Genomic DNA, 24,505 nt, shown 5'->3' on the forward strand with positions numbered 1-24,505 from the left:
GTTGCGTCTAGTAGGAAATTCTTACTGGCTTTGTGATTGTGACTTTTCGTTGTTATTCAGTCATTTCCACGTAGACTCAAGTAAATAAAAGTTGTGTTGTAGAAACTTTCAAATTGACAGTTACAACAAGTCATTGGTCTTCAGTTGCACGTAAGTGGCTCGGTAAACACTACTAATGAATTCGCGACCCTCTGTTGACCACTCCATATCACACAATCGAGTATTTCTGCGATGCTGTCGATACCAGTGCTACCTTCTACGAACCCAGCATCAACTACACGTGAATGACTGTGAGTAGCAGTGCAAGGTGTATGGGGTAGCATCTCTCCATAATAATTCCAACACACTGTAGAGTCACCCCTCAAGATGTTACAGGAATTTTGAGGGCTCACCGAGGAGCGATTTATGTTTCGTGTTGCAAAGGATGTAGCTGATTTCCTTGACTATCCTCGTCCCGTCCCGGCTTGCACTTCACTTTGTCCCTAATCATTTCGTCGTCGACGGGATATAGTGACGTCACTTTGCTGGTTACTTCAGTGACGCCCATTTATATATGCACCAAATTTAAGGAACGTATTCGACAGATGTTACGCTATTATACGTCTAGACAAGTATCAACATCTATTCATAACGGTAGCAAACTGACGTTTTCACTAAATTCATAGTTTGGCAGTAGAGAGAAAGTCCTAATGGAATGATAGTGAAACATAAAAACATAGTTAGTTATTTGACATCATCAAGTTGAAAATTCAGTATTACTTTACGGGAATAATTAACTAGCAAGGACATGAAGTGGCCGTTTTGCTTTAGCTGATTACTCTGAGAAATATAAGATGAGTCTGAGCTGTGGGCTGTCTATACTCCTATACAAAAATGTAAGTACATCAGTCATTCTCCATTAGCTGATTGTCTCCCGAAGACTGTTGTGATATCCGAACGAATATTTTCAGAATAATGTGATTATGTTTTCGAATTAAAACCTCTACTTGTAGCTGGATTATTTGTTAATTAACGTACGTCCTGTTAGCATACAAGATGGCTGTCTGGTTTCGGATACGGTGATGTATCTCGTATGAACTACTGGATTATTCTAATTAAGATCTCTTCAGTGATGTGGTATGGCCATAGGATTATTCGTAAACAATGCATAGAAATTAGTACACAACTGTACGTGTCAAAATTTCTTGAATTCAAGAATCACAGATTGCATTCGAACAGTTAATAAAGTGCTAAATATTCCTATGTGTTTTATGTAAAAATGGCTTTTTACAACATACACACTGCTATTTTGTTCAGGGGATAGGCAAAATAATGTGAACACCTGTACTTACTTGGCAGAGGCTTATTAATAAGGGGTTGGACCTCCATTTGCCCGTAATACAGCTGCAATTCGTATTGGAATACTCTCATACAATGTTTGTATAGCCTTCAGTACAATATTATGCCACTTCTCGATCAGAAGCTCTTCTAACTACTGTATTGGTGAAGGGGGCGAAAATCTGCTCCGGAGTTTGCGATCAAACACCGTCCATAAGGGTTCAACAATGTTCAAATCTGGGAGCTGTGCTGGCCAGAGAGGACGCTGCAGTTCAGTTGCATGCTCCTCATACAACGATTGTACTGTCATGGCTGTTTGAATGGGTGCATGGGTGCATTATCGTCCTGAAATATGGTATCATTATTGGAGAACAACATTTGAATCATGGGGTGCACTTGATCACCTAAAATGTTCACTTAATCGATGGCTGTAACACGGCCTTTGAGAGCAATGATGGGACAAGCAGAATACCATATGTCTGCCCACACCGTCATACTTCCACCCCCTTGCTTAACCGTTGGCATCAAGCAATCAGGATTGTAAGCTTCTTTTGGCGTTCTCCAGACATAAACACGGCCCGATGTTGGAAATAACGAAGACGTTGACTCGTCGGGCCATATGACGTGTTTTCACTGACCAGCTGTCCAGGATTTATGCTCCTGACAACGTGTTTCACGCTTTTATGCGTTGGTTGTCGTCACTAATGGTTTCGGTATAGCAGCTCGTCCGTGAATATTCGCTTTATGGAGATCTCGGCTGACAGTGTCGATAGATACGGGGTCTCGAAGACGGCTATTGGGCTCTGCAGTCAGTTTAGCCACCGTAACTTAGTGTTCTTTTGACACAGTTCGTGTTAGCGTACGGCGATCTCTGTCATTTAGTTTTGATTTGCGCCCACTATTACGTTTACACGATGATGTCTTTCCTTGTTTTGTGTGGGCTGTCATGACTGTTGAAACAGTTGCTCTTGAAACATTCGCTAAGTTGGTCATCTCGGTTACTGATGCTCCAGCTAATAGGGGCCCCCACAATCTGCCCTCTTTCGAACGCTCTTAGGTCTTTCATTGCACGTCGACCTTTGTCTCTGAATGCAAATATGAAGTGTGCTCTACGCGTAAACAACCTGCACTGATGCCTAGTCCGTACTGAACACGCCCAGTCCAGCGCGACATGTGCCTTGGTTCAAATGTAGAACTTTTGTGGCAACTGTGATGAAATAAAGGAATCTGATCGAGCCAATAGCCAACAATCTGGAGATCACACTTGCGGGCGACAGCAGCGTTAATTTAAGAGTCTGTAACATTACACGTCACGCGACTAACAACTGTTATTTGTTTGTATCCAAAAATTTTGCTGACTGTTCCTACAGTGAATATCTCACTAATCTCAGAACACAGAAGCCAAAGGGAGTTCGTCACACTAAGCTGAAGTATCGCAGTCTTTCCTCGGCTTCAGCGGTCGTCACTACCATTCCCGTTGGTAGTCTAGAGACACACAGAACTGAACCAGACGTGGTAGTATGGAGAGCTATGGTCCTTAACCTTCAATCACCACCATCCATTGCTGAAGGCATAATGACTTTTCTTCACACTTTCACACTGTTCTCAACGCAGTGGCTGGCTCCCTGTTGATTGAAAATAGATGCCTAAGCAGAAGAATGACCATGGCGCTTGTGGAAGCATCTGCGATGAATATGTTCTAATTTTGCTGTGGCTTGGCAGGTCCCAGACCTAGTAGATACTGGATATGCGGAGTACGCATTGGTTAGACTACTGCAAAACTTCTATTAACCACCCCTAACTATGACTCTTCCTTTCCGGTAAGGAAAAGATGTATTCTTCAGGAAGTAATCCAGGCACTTGCTGATTCAGTGCCTCACAGAACATAAGACTGTGCTGCAAAATTGGGTTGCACCACCAACTGATCACATTCTGGAATGAAACTTGTCCAAACGTAAACACAGAGAACTGGAAAGTGTCTTTTTGATAAGTATGCCATGGAAACTTAGAACTTTCCAAGCACATCATTAAAAAAGGCATCACTTCGAGGTGCTTCAGTATTTAGTCTTGTAAGCCGGCCGGAGTGACGGAGCGGTTCTAGGCGCTACAGTCTGGAACCGCGCGGCCTGCTACGGTCGCAGGTTCGAACCCTGCCTCGGGCATGGATGTGTGTGATGTCCTTACGTTAGTTAGGTTTAAGTAGTTCTAAGTTCTAGGGGACTGATGACCTCAGAAGTTAAGTCCCATAGTTCTCAGAGCCATTTGAACCATTTTTTTAGTCTTGTTAGTGAAAACAATATATTGTAGGTTATGTATTCCGTTTGGGATAAAAGTAATAATAAACATTTTTTTGTTTTGTTTTGAAGAATGCTATGTAGTGAATTTATCGTGCGTTGCATGAAAACTTGGATGAAGTGTCGTGGAGAAATGTTTTTGTTTCAGACTGACAAACGTCAACAGTCCTGAGACTATTTTAACGCAAATACCATACATAGTTCCAAAAGGAGTGTGGGTGAACTGGCTCTTCACTAAGGGACGTCACATTGACGTAGTATGATACACTTTGTTAGTGAAGAAGTGACTCAGTGTGCTTGGCTGAATTTTAGCGCCATTAGTGCAGACACTCACAGCTTTAATCAAACATTTCACAGATGTAGTTTGAATAAAAGGAGGAATAAATAAAGACTGTGTGATTAAATATTTATTTGCATGCTGGACATACAGATATAAATAATGCGGTTTGTACAAAATGTGAGGCGTCAAGCAAATGTCTTGACAGCTTAGCCGTGGTAAGCACCTCCATATGCGAGGGCAGGAGCAGCATAAGCAGCCCTAGCGATGGGGGCAGCGTAGGCAGCCCTGGCGATGGGGGCGGCGTAGGCGGGGGCGGCGATCGCAGGTGCGGGGTGGGCGCCGGCCTCCTTGTGCACGACGGCGTTGAAGCCGTTGACGGGGTCGGCGGTGTAGTCGACGGTGCGGACGGAGCCGTCGGGCTCGACCAGGCTGTAGCTGCCCTGGACGACGTCTCCGCTGCGGCTCTCGTGCTGGGTCTTGGAGTCACCGGTGAGGGCGTCCTGCACGTTGTATGCGAAGCTGTACTCGGGGTGCGGGTCGTACTCGGCAGCGACGGCGGCGGGGGCGGCCACTGCTGGGGCGTAGGCCCTGGCGACGGGGGCGGCGTAGGCTCTGGCGAGGGGGGCGGCATAGGCAGGGGCGGCGTAGGCCCGGGCAGCCAGCGGCGCGCCAGGGGCGTAGACTGCGGGAGCACCCAGGTACCCGGCGTGCGCCACCGCCATCACGACGGACAGAACGATCAGCTGCAAACACAGGGCTCTTTACGGTAAATTCAGACCTCAAGTACTACGAAGAGAAAAACCCAGACACATACCACACCACAGAAGGTAAAGATAAAAACATCCCACACATTGACAAAATACCACAAAAGACTGCAAATATCTTCAAAAACCATGAAATAAAAATTTGATTGTCTACGTATAATAAACTACTACAGAAATAAATATATAACATAATGTGGTGTCACCGCCCGACACCACACTTGCTAGGTGGTAGCCTTTAAATCGGCCGCGGTCCATTAGTATACGTCGGACCCGCGTGTCGCCACTGTCAGTGATTGCAGACCGAGCGCCACCACACGGCAGGTCTAGAGAGACTTACTAGCACTCGCCCCAGTTGTACAGCCGACTTAGCCAGAGATGGATCACTGACAAATACGCTCTCATTTGCCGAGACGATAGTTAGCATAGCCTTCAGCTACGTCATTTGCTACGACCTAGCAAGGCGCCATAGCATTTGATAATTAATATTGTGAAGCATGTACCGTAACGAGAGATGTTCTACAATTATGGATTAAACTTAAGTATTATATCAACTACGTACTTTATTTGCTACTATTAATTCCCTTAACTGTTCCAGACCTCGCGCCAGTCAGCGTGTAATTAAACACGTGCATTTCGGCCTCCTCTCGCAACACAGTGTTGGCTCTTCTGCCAACACTTCACATAAAGTGTAATCATGACCCATATTAACATTCTGGAATATACAAACTAACGTGCTAGGAACGCTTCTTCTTCTGCCTAGGAGAAACAGGCCGAGATTTCCTCACCAGAGCACGTTGAAACCTATACACAGAACGTATTATATAGCCGGCTGCATCTACAGTAAAAGGCGTCCATTCAGAACAGCAGATAAAAATGTCAAAGCAGTCCACCGGCTAAGTAAAGGTCATAAAATGGATCTGTTGGGAAAACTGTAGATATACTCAGATCACAAAAAATCTAAAGACGACCCATTAAAGGAAAGACTGGAAAAAGATGCAGCTAAAGCCACAGATGCTTCAATACTGTAGCTCAGTAAAAATAGCGATACATTGAAATGAGTACCAGTGTAAATATGTATAAGCAATGACGATCCAGAATGAGATTTTCACTCTGCAGCGGAGTGTGCTCTGATATGAAACTTCCTGGCAGATTAAAACTGTGTGCCGGGCCGAGACTCGAACTCGGGACCTTTACCTTTCGCGGACAAGCGCTCTACCACGCATCGAGTCTCGGCCCGGCACACAGTTTAAATCTGCCAATGACGATCCAGATTATTAAGATAAATACCTTGTTACCTCTGTACGAAAGAATATCATACTCTGTGGACGACCTATGGAGTTATCCCTGTTTATTGTATGTAATAATATCTTCGTAACTGTTTTGTTTTGTACGTTTCCTACTATCGTTGTGTATTTTCACAGAAAATTGTGTGTGATGTTTAATACGCGCGAGTATCTGCACAAGTGGACCACATAAAAACCGTAAGTAGAAGTCCTTCCCAAATTCGCCATCAGTTTTATACAAAGATCGACCATTAAGTAGAAACTGCACGTGTTTATATTACAGTTAAGACAATATTACACCGCAGCATCTCAGACATCGAAAACTTCACGAATAAATGGCGTAGCACAAAGAAACGCACTTAAAATGGAAATCATTTCCCAAAACGCGTCGTACTAGGAAAGAATAAAAAGAAAATCGTTACTGACAACATAAAAGGTTATTTGACAAACAAACTCACTGTTTTTACGTGGGAGGATTTCACCAATCATTTGTAATGGATAAAATATAAAAAGTGATTGTACGTTCCTCTCTTCACAACGAAAAAATATTAACACAAGCGTCCTTCCCTCCCTGAGTTCTAAAAATACACAAAATTTCAAGACATGTATGCTGATATCGTAATTTATAGTGGCTAACTAGTTGGTCTATTGGAAAAAAGCTTTGTAGTTTCTTAGCTATTTTCTAAATAACGAAAGCTTTGTGAACATGTAGTCGATAATAGTAATTCGATGGGTCTACTACAAAAATCTAGTAGTGATCGTATTAAAAGTTCTGGTCGGGAATGATTTCAGTTGCCCTACGACGCAGAGGTGTCTTCATGGCAAATTTGGGAAGCACTGGATAACAAGTTCAGTGGTGCAGCTGTGCCGCACGTTCAGTGTAGAACTGTTTGGGTAATCGGGTTTACAATCCTAATGGATACTACAGCACTAAACTCCACTCTGCGTGAGTTACTTCACATGAACGACAGGTTGGTTTCCAGGACGCAACTATGGCAAATCGGTGTCTACATCCTTCATGGATTCCATCATTACCGTCTAAATTATTCTGTTGTCGGTGAAAGCTACATCTGAAAAAAAAACTCCTATAATTACCACGAAATGCCATGATTGGTTTACGTTCTTCTTCTACAATACACTTGCATCCGAAAATAGTAATAAGTTTCATTACTACTGAATTGTGAGTGTTTGTTTTCAATATACGTAGTCATTTTTTGGAAGGGGAAACACTGCATGATCTGTTACATATTCGCTAAGAATTAAACTTGTTTCCTCAGAATTAGAAATATTTCCAGAGAAAATGTAATCATAGTATCCACACCAACCTCCTTTGTTGATGATTGCAAGTAATCTCTCTATGCAAAGTAGAACTGAATGGAAAAAGAAAAGAGAAGCCGACTTCGTAACTAGTTCTAAATAATTTTCATACACAACCTTTATCCCGACATGTCACTAGAAACATAAAATTTTCAACACGTACCACGTTTCGTAGACAACTATGTGAAGTGCTCGAAGAAATTTCTTTTAGCAGAGTTGCCTAAAAGTCGGTTCGCTGTAATCATGACAGATCAACCATTCGAGTGTCTGCATGGTAAATTCAACACCTTACTGTAAAGCTTGTGGACATAACGTCATGGGGCAAAACATTCACGTAATCTCTATTTCGTACTTACACTCAAGTCCTGTATTCTACAGAACAACAAAATTGCTGTATTTCTGAATACCGACAACAACAAAAAATTTTATTTACTTAGTCCTTCACCAGAGTCAGGGTGAAGACGCGTGTTGAGAAGGGCGATGGCGTAATAGCAACTAAAATTTCGCATTATTTTCGATTAAAATGTTGCGAATGATCCGCTTATCTATGTTGTGGAATAAGTAGCGTAGAACCTACATTTCACATGGCGATCTGTGGATGAACTGACAGGCTCAAATCATGCTGTTCAGTTCTGCATGTTTGTGACACATTTGCATAGATATCGTGCCACCGAATAAGCACAACACAAAAACGTAGAATTTTGAGATGAAAAAAATTCACGAATTCGGAAATTCGCAAGAGCTCTCTGAGTATTTTCATTGCGTTTTGACTCTGACCTTACTGTTATTTTACGAACAGCTGTGCCGCACGTTCAGTGTGGACCTGTTCTAAGTCGCTTCCCGGTAGACTGCGTTTGAACTTAATCTCGGTGACTACCGCGTTCACGCGTACGAGTAAACAGTGTGGGCTCGCTCACCTTGCACTCCATTGCTGCGGTGGTGTTGGCTGGTTTCTGACCGCCGTGCACCCGCCGCTGCTTATATAGTCACACCCGCGGCGCCGGGGCGTTAGCCCGGACCTGAATCACTTCTGCCATTCTCCACACAATGCTTGACCCCATTCACATTTTTCGCCAGCTTATCTCTAGTGCGGGCGGAGACAGCTGTCGTGCACCTGCTAGGAAACTTGCGTGAGGAATTTAGTGATACAATAGAAAAGTAATCGTTTTGAAAAGCGCCACCGGATTTCTTACAGTGGATGAAAGAATCAGAAGTTTAGGACTGTTTTCAGGTTACCCTGAGCGTTGCTGAGGGTTCTTCTGCTGGTGCACACCTTTTTGGTAAGGTGTCGTTACTTTCACACTTTCGTTGACAAGAAACAACAGGTCAAAGCATTTCGTCCGGCAATCAGTGATACTCCGTACTCACGGAACGATAGTGCTAGAGTACTTATTATTATTACTGTGCGACTCGTTCCGTCAACAAGAAACTGTGTGATCGTTTCTAATTGATTTTTAAATTGTCTTCTTGACGCCTTGTTTAACTATTAGTTACAGTAAAACGGTTTTATTGTTCACTAAAAAATGACAACATTTTCGCCGAAAGTATTGAATAATTTTTTCCTGCAGGAATACTTCTCTCGTTTTGGCAAATATCTGGTTTTTTAAAACAGTTGTACACGACTGTGATACCTGACACGAAGAAATTAATAAATTTTCTGTCAAACATTGGCGCAGCCGCTGTTGATATGAAATATAAATTAGTTGTAACGTATGGCAGCAAACAGCCACAACTTTGTTTTAAATTTCTGCGTTTGAAAACATCTTGCGAATATACGAGGGTAATCCCAAAAGTAAGGTCTCCTATTTCTTTATAAGTACAGAACTCTGTTTGTGTGGCAGTTGGTCACACTGTTATGAAGAATGCTTCACGCACTGTGTGTAAATATGCGCACGCAGCGCTGAGGCGCTCAGTCTTGGCTTGGCAGCCGTTGAGAATGGAGCTCCCGTTGGATGTTACCGCCAAGTGCGAAATGCGCGTTGCTATTCGGTTTTTGAACACAAAGGGCACTGCCCCGATTGAAATCCATCGCCAATTGACGGAAATGTATGGTGAGTAGTGCATGGATGTCAAAAATGTTCGTAAGTGGTGTAGAGAGTTTGCAGCTGGTCGGACCGAAATTCACGACGAACAAAGGAGCGGGAGACCGTCAGTTTCTGAGGAGATGAAGGTTGAGCAAAGGATGCGTGAAGATCGGCGGATCATCCTGGATTATCTCTGCACGTTGGTTCCTGAGGTTTCCCGAAGCACCGCTCACAGAATTTTAACGGAAGCATTGAACTACCGGAAGGTGTGGGCAAGATGGGTGCCACGCATGCTGACTGAGGACCATATGCGGCAATGAGTTGATGCTTCCCGAGCGTTTCTTCACCGCCTTGCAGCCGAACAGGACAACTTTGTGGACTCAATTGTCACGGGTGACGAAGCCTGGGCATATCACTTTACATCTGAGACCAGGCAACAATCACGCCATCCTTCTTCGCAGAAGCCGCGGAAATTCAGACAAACACAGTCTGCCGGTAATGTCGTGACAACCGCTTTTTGGGATCGGAAAGAGGTATTGCTGGTCGCCTTTATGCCCACTGGGACCACAATTAACGCTGACAGGTACTGTGAAACTCTGAAAAAACTCAAACGGGCGATTCAGACCAGGAGAAGAGGAGTGTTGAGCAAGGACGTACACATTCTCCATGACAACGCTCGCCCACACATGGCTCGGCAAACCGTTGCTCTCCTGCAACAGTTTCAGTGGAACATAATCACCCACTCACCCTATAGCCCTGACTTGAGGCCCAGTGACTATCACCTGTTCCCTAAGTTAAAAGAACATTTGACTGGAAAGCGATTCAAGTCCGACAACGAGGTGAAAGAAGAGGTTCATAACTTTCTGAACAGCATGGCGGCGAGCTGGTATGACATGGACATACAAAAACTGCCACAGCGTCTACAAAAATGCACCGACAGAAATGGTGATTATGTCGAAAAATAGCTAAATATTCAAGCTCTAAACTGATGTAAACCATTGTAGAAATAAACAGGTCTATGTACTTATAGGATACCCTACTTTTGGGATTAGCCTCGTAATAATCGAAAACGAAACTTCTGTTTCAACAAACGTAAAAACGTAAAATGTTTCTCATATTTATTTTTTTGTTGTTCCAGCACTTAAAAATATTCGCGGCCTTTATAACGATGGTGGTTCAGGGCGTTCAGCAGCATGATTATCGTAGTACCTCGTAGCATAGATAATCAGGCACAGTAACCTCAACCTCCAGCACTTTTGTCTTAGGCAATTGTTTTCCTTATTTTTTATATAAGACTTTGTCATGAGTGCATACACGAATGATATACTACATTGTAGGATTAGTTAATGTTTTCCATTGTGGTCAGTGTTACGTACGTGACAATAGATTTTCTTGCAACGCGGAAAGAAAATAGACCACTTTCAGCCACAAATGATGACCCTCTTCCTCACTATAAGATGCACAATGAACTTCAAGTCCAGAAGTCATATCCAGTCGTTTAACGCCAGTATTTATCATTGTTTACACGTAGTAGTTTCTCTGTCAGATTATACAACCATGACTAAAATAAGTACTCCTGTTAAAAAAAAATGTTAGTTTCTACACATATCAAAAAAGTTTTGCATCATCTCGGCTCCGAGAGTTCCAGAACCTGTACATAAAATTGGAATAGAGATCAACATAAACATCATTTCCACCCTTTTTATAGCTCATGAAAACCACACATTTCATGTTGTACCACCATACACGCAGTGGCTAGCACACTGAAATCGCATTCGGGAGGACGACGGTTCAATCCCGCGTCCGGCCATCCTGATTTAGGTTGTCCGTGATTTCCCTAAATCGCTCCAGGCAAATGCCGGGATGGTTCCTTTGAAAGGGCACGGCCGACTTCCTTCCCCGTCCTTCCCTAATCCAATGAGACCGATGACCTCGCTGTCTGGTCTCCTTCCCCAAACAAACAAAAAAAAAAAAAAGAACACCATACAGCGAGACATTCAGAGGTATGTATTCGTCGTGGCATACTATCCACAAGTTCATCAAGACACTTTGGTCCAGATTGTCCTACTCCTCAACGGCGATTCAGCGTAGATGTCCATAAACAGCCCTTTTCAATCTATCGCAGGCATGTTCGATAGGGTCCATGTCTGGAGAATATGCTGGCACTCTAGTCGAGCGATGTCGTTATCATGAAGGAAGACATTCACAAGATGTGCACGATGGGGGCGCGAATTGTCGTCCATGAAGACGAATGCCACGCCAATATGCTGCCGATATGGTTGCAATATAGGTCGGAGGATGGCATTCACGTATCGTACAGCCGTTACGACGCCTTCCATGACTACCAGGCCGAACTTCGGCCCCATATAATCCCACCCCAAAACAGCAGGGAACCTCCAACTTGCTGCACTCGCTGAACAGTATGTCTAAGGCGTTCAGCCTGACTGGGCTGCCTCCACACACGTCTCCGACGATTGTCTGGTTGAAGGTATATGCGACACTCATCGGTGAATAGAACATAATGCCAAAATGAGCAATCCATTCGGAATGTTGTTGGGCCCATCAGTACCGCACTTCATGGTGTCGTGGTTGCAAAGGTGGACCTCGCCATGGACAACGGGAGTGAAGTTGCCCATCATGCAGCCTATTGCGCACAATTTTAGTCGAAACACGTCGTCTTGTGGCTGCAAGAATAGCATTATTCAACATGATGGCGTTGCTGTCAGGGTTCCTCCGAGCCATAATCCATAGGTAGCAGTCATCAACTGTAGTAGTAGCCCTTGTGCGGTCTGAGCAAGGGATGTCATCGACAGTTCCTGTCTCTCTGTATCTCCTTCATGTCCGAACAACATCGCTTTAGTACACTCCGAGACACCTGGACACTTCTCTTGTTAAGAGCTCTTCCTGGCACAAAGTAACAATGCGGACGCGATGGAACCGCGTTATTGACCGTCTAGACATGGTTGAACTACAAACAACACGAGCCGTGTACCTTCTTCCGGGTTGAATGACTGGAACTTATCGGCTATTGGACTCCCTCCGTCTAACAGGCGCTGCTCATGCATGGTTGTTTACATCTTTAGGCGGTTTTAGTGACATCTCTGAACAGTCAAATGGACTATGTCTGTGATGCAATATCCACAGTGAACGTCTATCTTCAGGAGTTCTGGGAATCGGGGTGATGCAAAACTTATTTTGATGTGTGTAGTAGCAGCTGTACAGCCTTCAGGCTCTAAAAATTTACATTATTTGATAGGGTTTTAAAACATTACAGTGCTTCGCGTATACTTGTCAACAATTAAAATACACGTACACGTTTGAAAAATACAGTCTTCTCGAAAAATAACTGCAGACTATAGTATTACATCCTTTTCTATTCTACGCTAAGGTATGACTCTGCTTAAAATGATATCTTCCTACAGATTTATGATATTCAATGATATTTATGCCGTTATATATTCATATGATAATAAAGTCTAGCGAAAGTCTGTTGATTGCACCTATTAAACAGCACATTTGTGTTCATATACGCTATAAAATAATCGTTCCAAACGAGTTATTTCCCCAACACCACCTTAGTATTAGAAGTAGATACTTTCTGTCATTTTTGGAAACTGTTTGTTGTCTGAACGTTTGCAATAGTAGAATTTTTCTTATTTTTTTGTCTCATTATTTTTAAATTACTCTCTCTCACTCTTTTGATATCCATAGTTCGCTAGAAAAGGCATACGAGAAAAACAATAACAACAAGTATGCGTAATGCGTTCACTCCTGTTACACCTACAATAATATTTGAATAAAATTCCTGAAAACCTCGCGAAACTCTTGTCTTCTATTACATTAAAGAACGGATAACCATACCGTTACCGTCAAGAAACAAATATCACCTATCATGATGTCGGTTGAGTGTCAACTTGAAAATAACTGTCAACATTTGAATTTATCAAAAAGATATCCTCTTTACACTTATGTTCAGGATGGTACTCATGAATTTATTTTTTAAGCTGAGGTAAGTAAAATCTAAAAGAATAAAAATTATAATACGAAATCATGCAAGAGCACAGATAAACGGTGGAAGTTCAAACAGTATGTTACCCATTATTATGGGAGTTTAATTAAGCTTCATAGAGTGCTGTGCTACGCTTGAAAGTGACACAACTACAAGACACTAGTTTACGACATAGTGACCAACATTCTGTAAACAATGATAGGAACGCTCTACCAATCGTTCAGTTCCTCGACGATAGAAATCTGCTGCTCAGTCACGGATGCATTCGAGGGCCGCTATGTGAATGGGCTCATACTGGAAAGTTTCTCTTCCCTTCCCAGATGCTCTTCCATCTTGCCGAAAATCGCATGTTGCAAGATCTGGTGTTACCGATCAGCATCTCCGACGACTGTGCGGCCTTGATAAAATTGTTGGTACCAGTTCAGTACAGCTGGACGCGACACTGAACTTGGTACATATATCGCCAGAATTTGTAAGCGAATTGGTGTGCAGTTTAGACGTTTTTCCACGAGAATCTTTCCGTCTCACGCACTTCAACTTCAGAACACATTTCCACTTGCTACGCCATTCCATTACATACTGTGACGCACCTGTTATCCGTACCGCAAAAGAACTGTATCTGCAGGATACTCGGAACACGTACTCCGTTCTGACAATGCGCCACTCTTGTTGCGTAATTATCTCAGCGGGGTAAGACGTGTCTAAGTCACTTTCTGAAGTCCCTACGAATTTCCCTATTTGAGTTTGACGAAGAAATAATGTGGCATTCCTTTTTTCTTAAAGTAAATTTTATAATGTTTTATATTGACCGTTTTAGCAATCCCAAAATCCACGCTGAATTTCACTGTTAAATATTGCAATGCTAGAAGCCGCGACCTATAAAGAAATATTCGTATCGGGAATATTTGAGGTAAGCAGGCTTCCTCTTGCGCTATACGAGATTGGAATAATAGAGAATAGTGAAGGTGGTTTCTATGAACTCTCTTCCAGGCACTTAAATGTGATTTGCAGAGTATTCATGTAGATGTAGATGTAGACACCTTACTGTGTTAGTACATACAAATGCCTCAATGTACCGCAACCTGAAGATTCCCTATGTCGATTTTTCAGTTGAAGAGAACTGTAAGTGGTCTTCCATTCGTATTTTGCCTCTTGGCTTCCATTCACGTTGTGTTATAAGTTTTCAGCATACAATTCCAGACATCTTGCAATAACTTACGCTTTCGAACGCCTTTACTCAGTCAACAAATACTATGAAAGTGCCTTGACTCTTCTTAAGTGTTAGGCGATACTTCAGAAATACCCTGACAGGTCGCCAATTTTCTGTTTCACTCTTCTTGCTATGATGACCAGGGGCACTAGCCGCAGCTCTCACGACAGTCACGATGAGCTCATGACAATACGCGACTCCCGCACGCTCCGTTGCAGCCACGCGGGAACGTCAGGTACAAACCCAGAGCCCCAGCAGGCGCACCGAGAGCTGGCCGAGTCATGCGCAGACTCTTCGCAAAAAAATAGTTCAAATGGCTCTGAGCACTATGGGACTTAACATCTGAGGCCATCAGTTCCCTATACTTAGGACTACTTAAACCTAACGAACCTAAGGATATCACTCAAATCCATGCCCGAGGCAGAATTCGAACCTGCGACCGTAGCGGTCTCGCGGCTCCAGACTGTAGCGCCTAGAACCGCTCGGCCACTCTGGCCAGCCGACTCTTTGCAGTCCATAACTCTCATCGACGTGTCACTGGGGAAAACTACGTCACGCTGAGAGTTAGGCTTCGTAGTAGGCAACAGTTCTTCGAGTGCTAATTTTTTTCTCCTTTTTAGTCCCGGTTTCTGAGAGTTGGTTGGAGCCTATACCTCAGAACAGTATTTAGCTGGAACATCTGAAGAGATATAATTAGTCTCTCGTTATCCCTACTGAAAGCACTAGCTTTTCTGCGAGCTAATAAAAAAGTTGTTTGTAACATCCACCTGGGCTCTCCTCAATTAATAACGAAAAGTATGATTTTTCACTGATGACCTCAGATGTTAAGTCCCATAGTGCTCAGAGCCATTTGAACCATTTTTTCTCCCTCTACAATTTTTACCCTCCACGCTGCCCTCCATACTAAATTGGTGATCCCTAGATGCCTCAGAACATGTCCCACCAACTAATCCCTTCTTCTAGTCAAGTTGTACCACAACCTCCCCTTCTCCCCAATTTTATTCAATACTTCCTCATTAGTTATGTGATCTACCCATCTAATCTTCAGCATTCTTCTGTAGCACCACATTTCGAAAGCTTCTATTCTCTTCTTGTCCAAACTATTTATTGTCCATGTTTCACTTCCATACATGGCTACACTCCATACAAATACTTTCAGAAACGACTTCCTGACACTTAAATATATACTCGAATTAACAAATTTCGCTTCTTCAGAAATGCTTTCCTTGCCATTGCCAGTCTACATTTTATATCCTCTCTACTTCTACCATCATTAATTATCTTGCTCCCCAAATAGCAAAACTCATTTACTACTTTAAGCGTCTCATTTCCTAATCTTATTCCCGCAGCATCACCCGACTTAATTATACTACATTCCATTATTCTCGTTTTGCTTTTGTTGATGTTCATCTCATATCCTCCTTTCAGTACACTGTCCATTGCGTTGAACTGCTCTTCCTAGTCCTTTGCTGTCTCTGACAGAATTACAATGTCATCGGCAAACCTCAAAGTTTTTATTTCTTCCCCATGGATTTTAATACCTAATCCGAATTTTTCTTTTGTTTCCTTTACTGCTTGCTCAATATACAGATTGAGTAATATTGAGAATAGGCTACAACCCTGTCTCACTCCCTTCCCAACCACTGCTTCCCTTTCATGTCCCTCGACTCTTATAACTGCCATCTGGTTTCTGTCCTTTAAGATTACGAGGATGATATTCTTTCAAAAGTCCGATTGTCTTTGTCCAGTCTGAAGGATTCTATACACAGGATTCCCACAAGTTCTGGAAATCAGTGAAATGAAGGAACTTGAAACATGTCAGGGAAATCAGGGAAACATCAGAGAAATTTGAAAAAAAAAAACACTGGAAAAATCCCCTTTTTGTCTCAGTAGATGAAATAGTGTGTTTACTGAGATGTCATGCATTGTCGCTGACTAGACGCAACTGAGTACGTGCTCCGCTTCCCTACTCCATTATTCTCACTGCTTCCCTCCTTCCCACCATTCGCCTCAGTTTACAAACAGTGCCGCCACCACTTCTTGCCGATAGCCCAGCAGCTGCCGGCGAGAGGCAGGGAGGCGTGAGGAGTGGTTTGTTTGGATCTGATTCTCAGAGACTATTGACGCAGCAGCCGGAAACAGCGGTCATGTGTGCATGAGTTGTGTCTGAGTGGTAGTGTGAAAGTGTGTGTGCTCTCGTTTTCTGACAAAGGCTATGGCCAAAAATTTAGTTGTGAGAATGTGACTGTCTTTTCTATGTGCCCGTCTGCGGCTCAGCGATCATTTTCACAGTGAGTTGCTACCTGTTTCATTATTGTTGATTCTTAGAGTATGTGTGCAAGTTATCTGTTGCTTCAACTGTTCACCGCAGTCTCATTTCATCAACATGGTGTCTGTGATACGTAAACAGCTGGCCAGGCGAGTGGACTTCCACAACGGGCGAAAACCGCAGGCCATTTCTGCAGGTTTTTCTAACGGATCGGGCATGCGGATCTGAAGTCCATCATTTCCCACTAATGTGTAGGCCCTTCCTGTCGGATCTAGACGCACCGACCTGCCCGCAGGCCGGGTTTGTTTGTGTGTGGCATAATGCGGCGGATTTTCCAGGACTGTGGTGCTCCTGTGCAGGTCAGAGGCCACAGGCGATGGATTTCAGGAATTGCAACTCTCTTGCCGCGAGTACATTGTACTGTGCGACGTTTTATAGACATTTTATACACTCCTGGAAATGGAAAAAAGAACACATTGACACCGGTGTGTCAGACCCACCATACTTGCTCCGGACACTGCGAGAGGGCTGTACAAGCAATGATCACACGCACGGCACAGCGGACACACCAGGAACCGCGGTGTTGGCCGTCGAATGGCGCTAGCTGCGCAGCATTTGTGCACCGCCGCCGTCAGTGTCAGCCAGTTTGCCGTGGCATACGGAGCTCCATCGCAGTCTTTAACACTGCTAGCATGCCGCGACAGCGTGGACGTGAACCGTATGTGCAGTTGACGGACTTTGAGCGAGGGCGTATAGTGGGGATGCGGGAGGCCGGGTGGACGTACCGCCGAATTGCTCAACACGTGGGGCGTGAGGTCTCCACAGTACATCGATGTTGTCGCCAGTGGTCAGCGGAAGGTGCACGTGCCCGTCGACCTGGGACCGGACCGCAGCGACGCACGGATGCACGCCAAGACCGTAGAATCCTACGCAGTGCCGTAGGGGACCGCACCGCCACTTCCCAGCAAATTACGGACACTGTTGGTTCTGGGGTATCGGCGAGGACCATTCGCAACCGTCTCCATGAAGCTGGGCTACGGTCCCGCACACCGTTAGGCCGTCTTGCGCTAACGCCCCAACATCGTGCAGCCCGCCTCCAGTGGTGTCGCGACAGGCGTGAATGGAGGGACGAATGGAGACGTGTCGTCTTCAGCGATGAGAGTCGCTTCTGCCTTAGTGCCAATGATGGTCGTATGCGTGTTTGGCGCCGTGCAGGTGAGCGCCACAATCAGGACTGCATACGACCGAGGCACACAGGGCCAACACCCGGCATCATGGTGTGGGGAGCGATCTCCTACACTGGCCGTACACCACTGGTGATCGTCGAGGGGACACTGAATAGTGCACGGTACATCCAAACCGTCATCGAACCCATCGTTCTACCATTCCTAGACCGGCAAGGGAACTTGCTGTTCCAACAGGACAATGCACGTCCGCATGTATCCCGTGCCACCCAACGTGCTCTAGAAGGTGTAAGTCAACTACCCTGGCCTGCAAGATCTCCGGATCTGTCCCCCATTGAGCATGTTTGGGACTGGATGAAGCGTCGTCTCACGCGGTCTGCACGTCCAGCACGAACGCTGGTCCAACTGAGGCGCCAGGTGGAAATGGCATGGCAAGCCGTTCCACAGGACTACATCCAGCATCTCTACGATCGTCTCCATGGGAGAATAGCAGCCTGCATTGCTTCGAAAGGTGGATATACACTGTACTAGTGCCGACATTGTGCATGCTCTGTTGCCTGTGTCTATGTGCCTGTGGTTCTGTCAGTGTGATCATGTGATGTATCAGACCCCAGGAATGTGTCAATAAAGTTTCCCCTTCCTGGGACAATGAATTCACGGTGTTCTTATTTCAATTTCCAGGAGTGTATATAGGGGTACTTTGAAAGTAGTCCATATATTAGAAACTATAGTCGATAAGAATAAGAAAATTGTGGGAGTCGCTAGCTATTTGTACGCTATGTACTCATATATTTCTCGAAAGAAAAATCACACAATGTCTGTAAAATGAAATAATCGACTGCCATTGACGGACGGTATGTCTCATCCAGGGTAGTTCGGCTTCCGGGTTGCAAGTCTTCAAAAATGGTTCAAATGGCTCTGAGCACTATGCGACTTAACTTCTGAGGTCATCAGTCGCCTAGAACTTAGAACTAATTAAACCTAACTAACCTAAGGACATCACACACATCCATGCCCGAGGCGGGATTCGAACCTGCGACAGTAGCGGTCACTCGGCTCCAGACTGTAGCGCCCAGAACCGCACGGCCACTCCGGCCGGCTGCAAGTCTTCATTTAGGTGACTTTGTCGACTTTGGTGTCAGTGATCATGAAATGACGATGAGGACAACACAACATCCACTCCACGAGCGGAGAAAATCTCCAACCAGGGCGAGAGCCGAATTCGGGTCCGCTGCATGGTGGGCAAACACGTTACCGCTCATCCAAGCAGCTGGACACACAATACCACTCAAATAATAGACATAACACAGTGTGTAATAATTGGCAATAATGAACATAGTAGAACCAACATTTTATTAGTGGTCACTTATAGTGTTCATCTACCCAACTCTTTCGCGCCTTATGCACTTCTTGCAAGATGCCTACTTTTCTCTGAGGTTATTTCTGAAATCAGTGAAAGCATTTTAAATCTGTCTTTCAACTCCAAGGAAATGCTTATTTTTGTCACAAAATGTGTTTCGTTTTAGTGAAATAAAATAATATCAGTGGTCTTAATTGAACACATATACCATTTGGCTTGGTTCCTCCAGCTAAATACAGTTCATTACAAAAGATGTTGATGTTAGTACTTAAGATTTTTGCTCATACGTTTAGAACTAGAGAAGTCCCTACATATTCGTTTTTTTTTCGGGTTGTTTTTGCCAACTTATTTCTTTATTAACCCTTGAGATATCAAAATTTTTCAGGGAAAAATGCTAAAACTTGCCTGGAAATCAGGGAAATATCAGAGAATTTCACTTGGGGAAACTAGTGGCAACCCTGATACAGCAACTACAATCAGATTTTGCTTGCTACTTCGCCCAGTGATTTTAGAAATTGTGAAGGAATATTAACTATGTCTTCTGTCTTATTTGATCGCAAGTCTTCTATGACTCTGTAAAACTCTGTCTCCAATGCTGGATCCCCATACCAAGTGCCAGTCATTTCTTCTTTCACGCCAGTAGACAGTTCCTCCATTTGCAGAGGCCTTCAGTGTCCTCTTTTTCACATATCCTATAAGATAAGAAATCAAAATACTTGAAAAATGCCGTTGGTGCTGAAACACAATGGCGGAGCACTGCAAATAGAAAAGGCTTCCTGCGCTGCGTCGCGTCGGTCTAGTGTACGCCTCGCCGGCCCTGTTGCGTAAACTGGAACCAGCTGACAGCCTGCTATGTGTGGCGGCCGGCAGTCTGCTGCCGCTGCAGGCCGGACACGGGCCAGCGCTTGCGTGACAGAGCTGTAGCAGCGGGCCATGCGGTGTTCGCTCGCTGTCCGTAGTGTACACCGCAACTGCAGAGTAGGCCGTGCTACATTATACGCATCTCGTCCGAAATGCACGGTCACAAGAGAACATAAATTTGGCGTGACGGCGTGTAGTTAGACATAGTGTCAAAGTACAACGAGGGCGTGCTAAAAAGTAATGGCTCTGAGTCTTTTATTCTGTTCTAAATATCGGTTGAGGGTATTACATATCAGCCATATTAATGGGTCGACTTTCCCGCTTCGCTGACGCAACTTGCAACCCTTTGCCGCTGGAGGGCTCCGAACTGCAGCGTGTAAGGTGACTGTGTGTAACGTAATTATGTCGATGCATGAGTGGTTCTTAGGAAACTGAAAGTACAAATTCGAAGAGTTCCCCCACACATGGAGCACCCTCTCCTTGGGCATGACAATGGCAGACCACACACGAGGCTGCAACAGTCCGACGCCTTGGGTTCACTGTCATCGATCATGCTCCACATAGTGCCGATTTTCACGTGTTTCCGAAACGTAAGGAACACCTTCGGCGATTTCACTTTGATACTAATAAACCGGTGCAAGCAGGGGTGAAATTGTGGCTCCGTTAATAAAGTCAAACTATAAAAATGACATTTTTTAAAAATAGTATCAATATTTATACACCTGTTTGGAGAGAGAGAGAGAGAGAGAGAGACTGATTTTTGATTGAGATTTTTACTTTAAGTCGTAACTGGTACCTGAATTTTGGTTGCTGCCTCCTTGAATGATCAGCTTCTGCACCAGTTGTCGACGTATTGCAATTTGGAGGAAGTTATTGTTCTTTAAGGTTTAAAATACGACTCTGTTAGTTACTTGGCCGTATTGCGGATAGCTTTGAGCCCAAGTTTTCGTAGCTTTTCATACCTAAGGGACCACTGTTGTAAGTAAGATCAAACAGCAGTCTGCTTTTCGTGAGAAAAGGAGACTGCTTGGCACACTAACTTCCTTCAAACTACACGTCCTGCTACATCAAAATTTGTCAGTGGAGTTCAGCGCCTTAGTATTGTACAAGAACATAATCCAGTTACTGTAACTAAGAAATTACGAGAGATTGTTACTTATTGAATGAAAACTATAGAGAATGCATTTCTTTTCCTGTATTTTAGTGAACTTTGTACACTTACAATTCTGTCGATTGATAGACGGCAACGACAATGAAGTTTACTTCCTTTTCCAAAAACAAGATATTTCTATTCTTCACTTCCAGAAAATTTGTATACAGAAATGTTTGGCAACTCTTAGACATACTTTACTCGGTTTTATCACTAAAATATCAATTTTCATTAAATGTAGTAATATCTTCTAAGCGACGGCCTAGCAACACGTCCTCTTTCCACAAGATACAGATTAACAGTGTTTCTTTTTAATAAAATCAATTGTCTTTTTTTTAGAGTCCATATTCAAAGATTCTCTAATACTATCGTTGCGGGGATTGCGCGCTAAAGAGTTTCTTGCTGTCCAGCTGCGCTTCACTTCACTTCAAGTACTTTTTGAATCACATTTACATTTACGGTATTTACATACATTACTGAGCTTCTCACAACAAAATCAGGTACAAATTAGTTAAAGAAAAACAAGCAGTGAGGCACACATAACATTACAAAACATTCTGCAGTGACAGTGTCAACAAACCGGTCTCTCTGTCCATAATATTCTTCAGGATATGTGACCGCATTGTCAAAATGTAAATTTCTTCAACGCTTTGGCCACTATTGCAAATGGCCTTCCTCACGGTATTTTGTAAGCAAAACATCCTTAGGAAGCCCATTTGCAACGGTGGCCGAAACGCTGGAGGAATTTTGCATGTTGAGAATGCGGTCACATAGCCTGAAGAATGTTATGCACAGTAGTAGTGGCAGTGGAAGTCAACGTTTACAAACTGGTCTTTCGTTGGGCGAAATGTATTCATCGCCAGGATATGTTGAGAAATAAATATGTAAACATGAAGAATAAAGATTTAGAATGTTACTAAGATTTGATTAATTTTTTAAAAAACTTCAAGAGTTTCGCATAAAAATTCGGAGGCGTTACGTTTCATCACGCCATCATAGAATAATTCAAAAGTTGATATTTTTCGCTATTTTCCGATTTATACACAAATTCAAGCAGATTCATAGAGTAGCAGATGAAATGAATTTAGGATCTGCGAAAAATATTGCAATGCACTGCCTGACAAACGAAGTGTAGTACCCACAAGATATCACAGGACGTCAAAGTAACTTCGCACGTACAGCCGCTAAGTAAATTCACTGTGACAGGTAGAACGGCCATGGGAGTGCATTACTCTTGTCCGTTTACAGTGCTATTTCCAAGCTTGGTAGGATACATAAGGGATTTGAATAGTATTAGACTCTCATGGTAACTATGAAGTGCATGTACTCGTGTGAGACAGGCAGAGACGTGGTAGAGTTTAAAGGGGCCTCAGTGCGGATCTCCATTTGGCGGGCTGGCTGCATCGAACACCATCCAGTTTTTTGGATGGCTCGGCTGTGATGTGGCCCTATGTTGGACTGCATGGTAATGTGAGAACAAGCACAGTCGTTATCAAGTTTACAGTCGACCACCACAAGGGACGGTCGTTTTATTGTGCACCAAGCACATCGTAACCCTTTCACATCTGTCCCTTCCATCCGACAACAAGCCATGGACTTCCTGCAACGTTCTGCGCCATTGGTCAGAGACTAGCAGCAGGAATAAGAAATTACTGTCCCACGCATATGCTACCGTTAACACGACAACACAAAAGGCTCTGTCTGGAGTGGTGCCGCGACTGGGAAGCTTGGATTGCTGATGAATTATGTCGCGTTGTGTTCAGAGATGAGTCGTGGACTGGTGGATGAGCGTCGTCGGCGAGTACAGTGGTGATCTGGAGAGAGGTCTCATTCTCCTAATGTTTCAGAGAGGCACAGCGGTGTTGCTCCTGACACAGTGATGCGGGGAGCCATCCGAGAAGACTTCAGTTCACGACTCGGCCACAACGGTATGTAACGAACATCCTGAGTCCTCATACGGTACCTCTCATGCGACGGTATAGTGGTACCATTTTTCAGCAGGACAATCTTCGTCCACACACGATACGTGTCTCTATGAAGTGTCTGCGTGGTGCTGAGGTACTTCTGTGGCCACCAAGATGCCCAGATCTGTCCCCAGTAGAACACGTGCGGGTCCATCAGGGACCTTAACTCTGTCCTAGTGCCAGTGTTCAGGATACCAAGGACTAGTTACAACGGTAGCGGGTCAGCTTGCCTCGGGAGAGGATAGAAAAGCTTTATAACACCCTTTCCAACCAGATCAGTGCATACATTCAGGCCAGACCGGGGGAGGGGGGGGGGGTCTGCAAAGTCACACTGACAACTGAGTTTCCGGTAAATTTGACTACATTTTGCACCACTCTCCTGTATTAAACTCTAGACGTCTCCAATGTATCTCATGAAGTGATGGCGTGTGAGACTGCCGATGGTGATCTGGCTGTCGGATGGGCACAGTAAACTTGGCATCCCTCTTGGTGCTACTCGCGAGGTGTAGGCTTTGTGTCAGAACCAGGTTTCACCACCTCCCTTTCTTTCATCCTAACAACACAAACCCAAAACCCAACATTGCGCTGTAGGAACATTCATCGTAGTCCATACAACGCAGATTCACACTTAACGCTTCATAACTCGCCAGAGGAAGGCTATGGCAAACCACATCCACTTGGACCTTGCTCAGGACAAAGATGCATGTTTTCTGCATCTCCTCCTCGACACTTCTTCCCTGAGTATGGGACTGTATGTACGTATGCATGTATGTATCTGTGTGTACGTGAGATCAAGGTTAACTCCAGCTTTGCAGAACCGATTCCTGAGTGATACTCTTCTTGAATGTGCCACATGTAACAATACAACGTTATTATAAATGATCGAAGACGTTTCACAGATTTGCTGTAGCTATGTTATTTGACATGTTGTCACAGGGTTTTTCACACACATAGACGACCTTATAAAGTTTTTTGGCATATTAGAAGTGCACCATATGTACCACCCTACTGATACTGCAGATATCATGTCGATAATCAAATTTTTCTCACGTCTGGTGCAGTATGCGCCTACCAATCTGTTCAAAAGCTCTGTTCATGCGAGTCGTATCTCTGGTAGGTTTGTTGCTAGAGGAGGCGTAAGCAATGAATCTTTCGCATAACCCCATACAAAAAACTCGTGTAGGGCTAGGTACTAATAGCATGGACGCCCTGACATGAA

The 24,505-nt window shown here is 44.1% G+C and overlaps 1 protein-coding gene across 1 annotated transcript; it reads right to left on the minus strand.

The window, feature by feature from the left end:
- Positions 1 to 4,097: 4,097 nt before the first annotated feature.
- Positions 4,098 to 7,573, minus strand: LOC124775402 (cuticle protein 18.6-like). Its single transcript, XM_047250236.1, has 2 exons — positions 7,548 to 7,573; positions 4,098 to 4,650 (listed from the first exon to the last, which is right to left on the minus strand). Exons 1-2 carry the CDS (start codon positions 7,571 to 7,573, stop codon positions 4,098 to 4,100), a joined length of 579 nt encoding a protein of 192 aa, XP_047106192.1.
- Positions 7,574 to 24,505: the final 16,932 nt, after the last annotated feature.

The sequence above is a fragment of the Schistocerca piceifrons genome, chromosome 2 (genome assembly GCF_021461385.2).
Source record: "Schistocerca piceifrons isolate TAMUIC-IGC-003096 chromosome 2, iqSchPice1.1, whole genome shotgun sequence".
NCBI lineage: Eukaryota > Metazoa > Arthropoda > Insecta > Orthoptera > Acrididae > Schistocerca > Schistocerca piceifrons.

Excerpts from the sequence above, each read along its gene's own strand:
- LOC124775402 (XM_047250236.1), bottom strand. The coding sequence starts at position 7,573 with ATGACGTTATGTCCACAAGCTTTACA. Across the intron at positions 4,651-7,547 it reads TTATGTCCACAAGCTTTACA|AGCCCTGTGTTTGCAGCTGA; the intron begins GTAAGGTGTTGA and ends TTTACCGTAAAG.